We start from the raw sequence: 10,528 nt of genomic DNA, 5'->3' as shown, positions 1-10,528 counted from the left end.
TCATTTAGATAAGATCGATGTTACATGTTCATGTTCTTAGGTTTCATGTTTGTCTATGAGATGCAACTACTTTTAATCATGAACATTATTAGCACACATGTCCCTGTTGAACTTGTCTTTTAAGGAAAAACTTGGTAATAGGAAGACCTACTTTTGGGTGGAATTTAGCATTACAAAACAAACTTTAAAACTAACAATATAGAAAAAAGATATGTCAAGACAATATTGACTTTTGGTTGTATTATTTTTGTTCTTTATCTAACAACCCATGATTGATTGGTACGTGCATTTGGTTAATCATGAAATTTTCTCTTGTGTTGTTTTGCAAGTAAAAGTTCTGCAAAAACGTATTTCATACTTTAATTATCTAAAGTTATGAGCCCGACTCGCTTGAGTGAACAACGACTGCTTGTCATGTTCTTGGTGGTCTTTCGTGATACTATTTGTTAATGTTTAAAGCTTAAAAAAGTTCATTAGATGCTTTTGAGCATATTAGAAAGAACTTTCATATCAGATGGGAACAATTGTGTCAAAAAGGTTCATTAGATGGCCTGGCACAAAGTCGTTAGGTCCAAGGCCAAATGATGGTAGAGAGCAATTAAAGCGGAGAACGCTTTGTGGTTCGACGGTCTCAAGGCAATCCACAAGTAAAATTTCACCACATTGGAAGTTTGGCAATAAGTAAATAAATAAATAAAATCAAAGATGTTTTTAAGAAGAAGGTTAGGAGGATTGTGAATGACACGTTGTTTTGGAATGGCATATTGTTTGGGAAATTATCCTTCGAAGATATTTTTTACATATTGTTTGCATTAAAAACATATAAAATTTATTTATTATCTCCATGGTTATTCGAAGATAGGGATATAAGTCTTAACTAAATCCTTCTATTGGAGTTGGAGAACAAAAATCACCTAATGAAGGCATATAAATGGGCCATCATAATTTATTGTGCGTGGTTAATAACTTCCAACTTTCGGTTAAAGGATGATGGTGGGGTTTGGTCTTGGAATCGAACAACTAGGTTCATGGTCTAGTCTTTGAGAAAGATGATGCTAAATGCATTTACTCTCAAAGGGTGACGTTTGAGTTTTGTTAAAAAAAATTGTTTAGGTTATGCGGGTTCCTCTCAAAGTGGTTTGGTTGCCCTAAGAAAGGGCGTGAACAAGAGCAGCTGACATTAACCCAGCTCGTTATTTTTTACCCCAATCTTGGTCACTCTATATATACCGATCACATACTTGTAATCCCTTGATCACCTGAATAGTATTAAAATAATATTAAACTGCTAGTTGCAACCATGAACGTATGTCACATCAACTGAACCACGTAAATTGTTTGTCTCCCGATTTTCTTTTCTGGTTCATATTCATGTGTCTAATTGCATTAGTTTCAAACTTCCAATACTTAACATAAAGAACCTATTTTGGTACTCTTAAAAAACACTCATCTTAACCGCTTTTCTTTTAACCCGATCCTGTTTTAACCTGAACCCAATCCAGTTCTCTATTGAAAGAACAATGGATGATAATAATAATAATAATAATAATAATAATAATAATAATATTTAGTCCTGAAAGCGCGTACTAGAAAAAGTCCAAAAACCCCTCCAATTACGTAAACATTACTTTGATGACTCCATGACCATCTTCCCATACCAAAAGGACAAAACAGTCATTTTACAAACAAACCCAACTTCACATGCCATTTATTCATTTTCTCCAGTTCTCAAATATTCATTTCACATTTTCACCTTCAAACATAAATCAAATTCTCACCAGAATCCTCGCTTTTCGCCGTAAAACCATACCGCGTTTCATTACAACAGTTGTTGTTAACAAAAGTCAAAGCACCTTAATTGCAGCAGTTATTGTTATTGTTATTATTATTATTATTATTATTCATTGCAGAAATCATCATATATTCATATCTATATGCATTTATTCACCTAGCATGAAGTCCTCAACAACATCAACTACAAGCCTTTAATGTTTTACAAAAGTCAAACATCTTATTCTTATTCTCCATCTCAACAATTCACTTTTAATAATACATTACTCAAATCATGCTCCTTCATTTCCTAGTATTCTCCGTGATTGTTATTGTCACATCTCCTTTGTCATCTTTTGCCAAGGCAAACTGTACTCGCGTTTGCCGGACAAACGCGGTACAGTACCCATTCGGATTCTCTAACGGCTGTGAAATCCGTCTGGATTGCACAGCCGACGGAGAAATCCGAATCGGACAATATTCTGTTCAGAATATTACTAGAGATCATATCATGGTTATTCTTCCGGCAAAATGCGACCGCCACTACGAAGAAATACGAGTGTTCGGGTCCCAGAATTATGCAGTGAGTTCGCATAACGGGTTGTTGTTGGAAAACTGTAGCTCGACGTTGAACGATTGCGTGATGTCGACTAGTCGGTTCGAGAATCGTTTCAACTTGCAACAGTGTGATACTGGTATTATTAATAATAATACCAGTATCACTAATAGTAATAGTACTAGTAATAACAGTACTGTTATTAATAGTAATAACAGTAATTTGAGTTGTTATTCGGAGGATGATCCGAATAACGAAGAGTTAATGAATTTGACATCACTAGAACAAGCAAATTGCCAGGTCTTGTTTTCTTCGATCAGTGTTGATATGAACCGGAGCAATTGGTCGAACATGCCCGTGTTGTTCGAGTTTCAGTCTTTGGAGTTGAGTTGGTGGGTTCGCGGGAGTTGTGGTTGTGATCAGAATGCGAGTTGTCGCAATGTGACGGAAGCGAATGAGACGATCGGGTATCGGTGTAACTGTAATGAAGGGTTTGCCGGAGATGGGTTCGCTGCCGGAGAAGGTTGCCGGAAAGGTTAGTTTTTTTTAGTTTTAATAATGTAATATTATTTGATATATTGACTTTTATTATTTTATTTTGGCATACTTATCGAGAAAATAACAGGTTACGTTTTCGTAATTAAATGAATAGCGGAATTACGTTATAAATTATGCTACTTATAAAAATATATAGTTGTATCTAAATAGTAGTGTAAATATAAGAATGCTTATATTTTACTCTCTTTAAATCTTACCCTAGCTATGCTCTGATCCTAAGATTTACCGAGTACAATAATAATAATGATTATACTATAAAAGTGAGAAGTTATGGAAAAAATAACGAAGTGATATTTTAGTAATTAAGTGAATAGCATAATAACCTGACAACTCAAATACGAATAGAGTAAAAATTTATGCCACTTGTATAAGTATTTGAAAAATATGTTGTAACGTAGTTATAATTCACGTAATTTCAAATTTTCAAAAATGTAAACGAGTCATTTTTTTCTTCGTTTTTCACGCTTTGTAGAATATGAACAATTTATATTTATAAGTTTTGTAACAATTTTTAAAAAAGGTTGTTTGTTTTCTTTTTATATATAAAAAAAGAATATGTTTCTTAATTTACTTTTAGGAAAATAGAAACAAGGTTGTGCACTTTATAGATATTTATAATAATGACAATTTGTCAATAACATGTCTGGCTTATCTTCTTGTATTTTATTAAACATTAAGAATGTAAACTCAGTCAATCTTTTTCAATATTATAATATGTACACGAGAATAAATAAATAAAACAGATAATCAACAATAGTAAAAAGTTGGTTTGTTTATATGTTTCAAAATATTTCTAGTAACACAAATATAAAGTAGACTTTTTTTATAATAAAACAACTAAACCATACACATTAACTATTACTAAATTTATATAATGTTCAACATGAGAAAGCATGTCTGTCATATACACTAATATATATATTTTTTTAATAAACAATGGTCATTTTTATTCTTCTTTTGGCTTTATTATTTGTGAATTTCAACTTTAACCAATATTCCCTAATTATACAAAAATCAAAATATAAAAGGCAAAGAATAAACTTTATTCTTTTAGGTGCATATGGAATATAATTTAAGAATGATATTACAATATAAAATACCATATATTATAATTCTATGTCTGGATACCTAATCTTTAAAAGTCAGAAACCATGACAGTAAAAACTCAACTAATTCTCAAATTAATTAGTATTATTATAATATTATAGTATTATTATTAACCTTAGGCAACTTTATTTGAAAGGAAGGTTTGGTCAAAGAATACAAGTCGACATGTGGGAATAGGAAAATAATCAAAATATGTATAAAGTAATCAATTCATTTTGAAGGTTGCAATTTTCACAATTTCCATCGGTTTTTAATTTGGCTTTTAATGGATTATTTAATTTACTTTTGACTTTGAATTTGTCTTTGTATGCCATTGTGGAATGAAAATGAATATGTGGGACTTATTAGACAAATATTAATGGGATATCTATATATTGGTGAATCATGTGCCCCACCATGTTAGTGCTTGGTTACTAGTCTTGTATTAATAATTATATTTAACTATTTTTTTTTCAAGTCTTCACATCGTGGGTTCTAAGTAATTTCCTATACACGTTATGTCATGTGTTTCCATTTTTTTTGGAGAATAATATTTATAGAATAGTGAGTTGCGATTTTTGTTCATATGGTTTGATTAAATCTATTATTTTATTTCAATAGTTTTAAATTTGTAATTTTTGTTTCTTTGGTTTCATTTCAATTTCAATTAAACCCGAATTCATTAACCCTGTTAAATATGGTATTAAACCTGTCAGCATGCCCCTCACATGAGGGGCATTTTTGTCCATTTTCTCCCCAAATAAACCCCAGTCGTAATTCATAAGTCCCCCTCACGTGAGGGGCTAGGGTGTATTTGAAAAAAAAAGAACAAAATTGCCCCTCCCGTGAGGGGCACGCTGACGGGTTTAACGACCAGACTTAACGAGGTTAATGAATTCGGGTTTAATTGCAAGTGAAATGAAACCACAGAAACGAAAAATCACAAATTTAAAAATATTGGACTAAAACCGTAGATTTTGACAAACCACGAGACGAAAACCGCAGTATACTCTTTATAGAAAAAACGTTTTTAAAATCAAAGAAATTAGTAATCTACGCGGTTGGACCAGGAACTGATCCGTTAAATAGTTCGGCTAGCCTATAGATTGAACCATCAGTCTGCCACTAGTTTGACAAGTGGCATTTAATCCAACGGGTACACTAGTGTGACCGGTTTGATGACTTGTCCTGTTTTCAAAACATTTTAAACTTGTCTCAAAACATGTCTTAAAACAAACCATTTATGATTTATGTTTTGCAACAGTCGCAAAATGCGGAGCTACAAAGTACATGTCGGGAGAATGCGGAGGAACAACCCGAGTAGGCGTGCTTATCGGGGGAATAATCGCTGGAGCTTCGTTAATGTCAATCTCGGCTCTCATTTGCTACTGTCTTAAAAAACGAGCCGCTTTAAGACACCATCAACTCGCAAAACGACAACTATCCGAAGCGACGGGTAGCTTCAACGTCCCATTTTACCTCTATAAAGAAATCGAGCGAGCCACAAACTCTTTCTCCGAGAAACAAAGGTTGGGTATAGGAGCATATGGCACGGTATATGCGGGTAAACTAAGTACGAACGAGTGGGTAGCGGTTAAAAAAATAAGAAACCGGGACACGGATGGAAACGGTAATAATCAAGTAATGAATGAGATTAAACTTATCTCAACGGTTAACCACACGAACCTCGTTCGCCTTTTGGGATACTGTATCGAAAAAGGCGAAAAGATACTCGTGTATGAATACATGCCAAACGGGACACTTTCACAACATTTACGACGCGAACGAGAGAAAGGTCTTCCGTGGACCGTCAGGCTCACGATCGCAACAGAAACCGCACAAGCGATCGCGCATCTTCACTCGATGAACCCTCCTATTTATCATAGAGATATTAAATCAAGTAATATACTTCTAGACTATAATTTTAACTCAAAAGTTGCGGATTTTGGTCTTTCGAGGCTCGGGATGTTAGACGACTCGCATATTTCAACCGCCCCACAAGGGACACCGGGGTATGTGGACCCACAATATCATCAAAACTTTCACCTATCAGATAAAAGTGACGTTTACAGCTTTGGAGTCGTTCTAGTGGAAATAATAACCGCATTAAAAGTGGTTGACTTTTCCCGCCACCATACCGAAATAAACTTAGCGGCACTCGCGATAGACAAGATCGGTAAAGGTCGAGTCGAAGATATTATCGACACGTTTTTGGACCCGAACCGAGACGCGTGGACGCTAACGTCGATTCACAAAGTGGCGGAACTAGCGTTTCGGTGTCTGGCGTTTCACCGAGACATGAGACCGTCGATGAGTGAAGTGGCGGATGAGTTGGAACAGGTTAGAGTCGGAGGGTGGAACACGGGTGATGATAATGTGACAATGTCGTCGTCTTCGGTTTCTTCTTCGCCGTATAATGGCAGTGAGAGATCGATAGGCGGGACTATTGTTAAAAAAGTCGCGGCGATTGGAAGCGGCAGGCGGTTGGTTGTTCCTCATGTGATGCCTGAGTGTTTGAAGATAACTGAAGAGAAAGATAGTTCACCTGTTTCTGTGCAGGAGATTTGGTTAAGTGATCAAAGTTCACCTTCAACTAACAGTTTGTTAAGTAATGTTGTTAGGTGAATAAAAATGTAATATCATCATCATCATCATCATCATCATCATCATACTCAGTATATCCCACCAATAGCAATGCTATGATAGGGTCTGAGGAGGGTAAGATGTAGACAGCCTTACCTCAGAGGCTGCTTCCGGTGAATAAAAATGTAATATCATTACATATTATTATTCATTACATACATTACATTAAGAGTAATATTTGGAATTATGGATTGTTTAACCGTGACTTCTCGGGTCGGATACTTGGTGCACTTTTCTCGCTTCGGCGATAGAATACTGACCGACGACTCGGGCGTGTGGGATTGACGGTTTTCCTAAAGCAAGTGCGTCGACGTTTTCCAAAAAGTACCTTTTTGGAAGCTTTCCGACGACGTTTCCTTCCTCGTTACCATTTCCGTCTAAAAATGCAAAATGTGGAATGCCCTCGACACCGAACTCGTCCAGCTCTTGTTCCCATTTCGTGTTGTCGACGTTAAGCATGACGAAGTTTACTCGGTCCCTGGAGTCGGTTAAGTTGTTGAGATGTTTATAATGTATTGTTAAAGGACATTGCAGGATCAAATAATGGAAATAAAGAAGAGTATTTACTTGTATTGTTGCTCGACTTTGTAAACGTCTGGAGCTAATTCACGACATACTTCGCACCAGTCGGCATAAAACTCGACAACTGTAGGCTTCCCGTTTGAAAGGGCCTGTTGATAACAAAACCATAATGCAGTAATGATTAATAAACACGCTCTTAGGCTTTAAATCAATAAAAGGTCATATTATAACATACTCCCTCCGTCCCATTAAAAGTGTCAACATTTCCTTTTTTATTTGTCCCATTACAAATGTCCACTTTTAAATTTTATTAGCCAATTTTCAAGTTTACCCTTAACACACAACTAACATTAATGAACAATATTTATGGACCCAATTTCCAAGGGCATTATTGTCATTTGGTAAGCAAAAAAACAATAATTTAATCTACCTTAAACTTTGTGTTTTTCAAACTAAGACACCTTGACCGGGACGGAGGGAGTATAAGTTATATAAAATGGAAACTCGACAACTGTAGGCTTCCATGGTACTATTAGAGTAGTCATGTACATGATTATCATCATCATCATAATATATTTATGTACAATATCCACCTCTATAGCCATGAATTTCCTTATTTTCATCCTATAACCGCCAAAAAATGCATATTCGGTTACTGTACTCCAAATTTCTAGTTGATTCATATAGACACTCACAAGATTTCTACAAATATAAATGGATGTTTCCTATGCTTTCTTACATACTGATTGATACACTTGAAGAAGTGTTTTTGCAAACGCCTTCGCGTTATAACTCTTCTTGTGTGTAAGCTCAAAAAACTCTTTTATGGTTTTAATACAGTCATTTCCCTAACTGTCTACCGCCTTGTTATCTTGTGTGCTTGAGCAGCCTAAAGCATATTATTCTTTGTCTAGAGGGAAAGACGACGGTCAATTCACAGTTATTCTTGTATATGTTGATGGCCTTTTGATACAAGAAGTGATCCTTCTCAAATAAATAATTATGAATAATACAGTCAGTGTTGCATAAGTCGCTAGGCGAGTGGTCTGGTGCCCGCCTAGGATTAATCGGGATTAATCAGGATTAATCGGAATTAATCGGATTGGAATTTTTATATGTAATTTTTCAAATTTATATACACACCAATATGAATATAATACTTAAAAATAGTTCAAATTCAAACATTTAACCTTTTAACATAACAAATCAAGTGCTCAAAAGCTTTTAGTCTAGTCATCTAGGTTAAAAAGTGTATTTGAGCCGATTTTGTTGGGCCAGATTTCAATAAAAAGCTTATGGACATATTGAGCCGACTAGGACAATTTTGGCCAAGTTGGGCGATTTGGACTAATTTTATCCGACCAGGACCGATTTGACTTACTAGAGCCGATTGATTTGACCAAAGTTGAATTAGGCAATTTGAACTGAGTTTCCGACTAGGACCGATTTTGACCGACTAGCGTCTAGAGCCTCTAACTAGCCGGCGCCTGGTCTGACTAGAGCCTAGGTGCCGATAAATTGGCCGCCTAGACCAATTTTTGCAACACTGGCTACAGTATAAAGCTACACACTACATATCTATGCAAATCATGATAAAACAGAAGGAAAAGAGTAACTAAATTGCTAGTTGGAAAATTAACCTCTTCATAAGGCAATGCTGCAGCAGAAAGGTCCTTCAAAGAAACACCAAAGTCAAGTCTGCCCGATAAGAACAGACCGACCGCTCCAAGAACCGAAGCAATTGCAATCCTCCGGTTTAGGCTTTTGTTAGGTAGTTCAGGAAAACCGCCTCCGCTAGGAGAACTTGTCACTTCCTCATTCTTGTTATCCTTATCGGAACCCGACTCCACGATCAAGTTTTTCTGCATTCAATGTATCAAGAAATAAATTAAAAAACAACGTTGGAAAAAAATAAAAACCGAAAAAACTAATAAAAACCGACGGTTTGGTTTTATGTTTTTTGTAAAAACTAATTTTACAGTTCGGGTTCGGTTTTGCACGTAACAAAAACCAGAAGAAAAAAAATAAACCGAATTTATACGTTCTAATTTTTTTATTAAATCTTTCATAAGAATTTATGTAACTCAAAAATTTTAGCTCAAATGTATAACAATCAATAAACTATTAATTAAAAGAGAGATTTAGGTCTATATTCATTTTCGACTCAAAATTTTCAAGCTTAAATGACAAAACCGAAACCGACCCGTTTTCAAAAATTCAAAAAGTTTCGGTTTTTGGTTTCAGATGTAGCCCAAAAGTAACCGAACCGTGCAAACCCCCGGATATAAACCCAAATTCATTTTCGGCTCAAAATTTTCATGCTTAAACCGCAAAACCAAAACCGACCCGTTTTCAAAAATTCAAAAAGTTTCAATTTTTGGTTTCACTTTTAGCCCAAAACCAAACCGAACCGTGCCCCCCCCCCCAAATTCATTTTCGACTCAAAAATTTCAAGCTTAAACGGCAAAACCGAAACCGGCCCGTTTTCAAAAATTCAAAAAGGTTTCGGTTTTTGCTTACAGGTTTAGCCCAAAACCGAACTGTGCAACCCCCAGGATATAAACCCAAATTCATTTTCTCAAAATTTTCAAGCTTAAACGGCAAAAACCAAAACCGACCCATTTTCAAAATTTCAAAAAGTTTCGTTTTTTTGGTTTCGCTTTTAGCCCAAAACCAACCCAAACCGAACCATGCAACCCCCCGGATATAAACCCAAATTCATTTCCGGCTCAAATTTTCAAGGGCAAAACCGAAACCGACCCGTCTTCAAATTTTCAAAAAGTATCGGCTTTTGGCTTCAGATTTAGCCCAAAACCGACCCAAACCGAACCGTGCAACCCCCCGGATATAAACCCAAATTCAATTTTGACTCAAAATTTTCAAGCTTAAATGACAAAACCAAAACCGACCCGTTTTCAAAAATCCAAAAAGTTTCAGTTTTTCGTTTCAGTTTTAACCCAAAACCAACCCAAACCGAACCGTGCAAGATATAAGTATCCCACACACAATCTTGCTAATTATTGTATCTAACAAATGCCTAATTGGTACCTCCAAATGACCTAAAGTAACATAATAAGTTTGTATATAGATAGAATAAGATATATATAATAAGAACATATGATATAATATAACCTCCTCCGAGTTAGACTCAGTTGTGTTAGACTGAGACTCAATCTGGCAGTACAGCTTCTGGTATTTGAGCTTTCTAGTTGAAAAATCTGAATGAACGGTTGGATTTATAAACTTGCGAGATCCTACGGTCGGATGAGGCCGGAATTTATAAAGAGCAACGGGATTTGAAGCTACTCGAGCCATTCGCCGGAGAGTTTAATTTAATATACCGTACAGTTTGTTTAGTCGGAGAAATCTTGTGACGTGTGATCGCTGATAAGA

The 10,528-nt window shown here is 35.6% G+C and overlaps 2 protein-coding genes across 2 annotated transcripts; one reads left to right on the top strand and one right to left on the bottom strand.

Moving 5' to 3' along the window:
• The first annotated feature begins 1,536 nt into the window (after positions 1-1,536).
• LOC143555113 (wall-associated receptor kinase-like 14) lies at positions 1,537-6,610 on the top strand. Its single transcript, XM_077044737.1, has 2 exons — positions 1,537-2,861; positions 5,235-6,610. The coding sequence occupies exons 1-2, from the start codon at positions 2,066-2,068 to the stop codon at positions 6,593-6,595; spliced, it is 2,157 nt and encodes a 718-aa protein (XP_076900852.1). The 5' UTR covers positions 1,537-2,065; the 3' UTR covers positions 6,596-6,610.
• Positions 6,611-6,735: 125 nt separating this feature from the next.
• Positions 6,736-10,528, bottom strand: LOC143555098 (thioredoxin-like protein HCF164, chloroplastic). The gene is made up of 4 exons (XM_077044723.1): positions 10,268-10,528; positions 8,776-8,997; positions 7,181-7,284; positions 6,736-7,091 (listed from the first exon to the last, which is right to left on the bottom strand). Exons 1-4 carry the CDS (start codon positions 10,448-10,450, stop codon positions 6,809-6,811), a joined length of 792 nt encoding a protein of 263 aa, XP_076900838.1. The 5' UTR covers positions 10,451-10,528; the 3' UTR covers positions 6,736-6,808.

The sequence above is a fragment of the Bidens hawaiensis genome, unplaced genomic scaffold, assembly GCF_021521415.1.
Source record: "Bidens hawaiensis isolate Kalapana, Puna unplaced genomic scaffold, B.hawaiensis_p1.1 tig00017971_1, whole genome shotgun sequence".
NCBI lineage: Eukaryota > Viridiplantae > Streptophyta > Magnoliopsida > Asterales > Asteraceae > Bidens > Bidens hawaiensis.
This window is presented reverse-complemented; position numbering and strand designations above follow the sequence as displayed.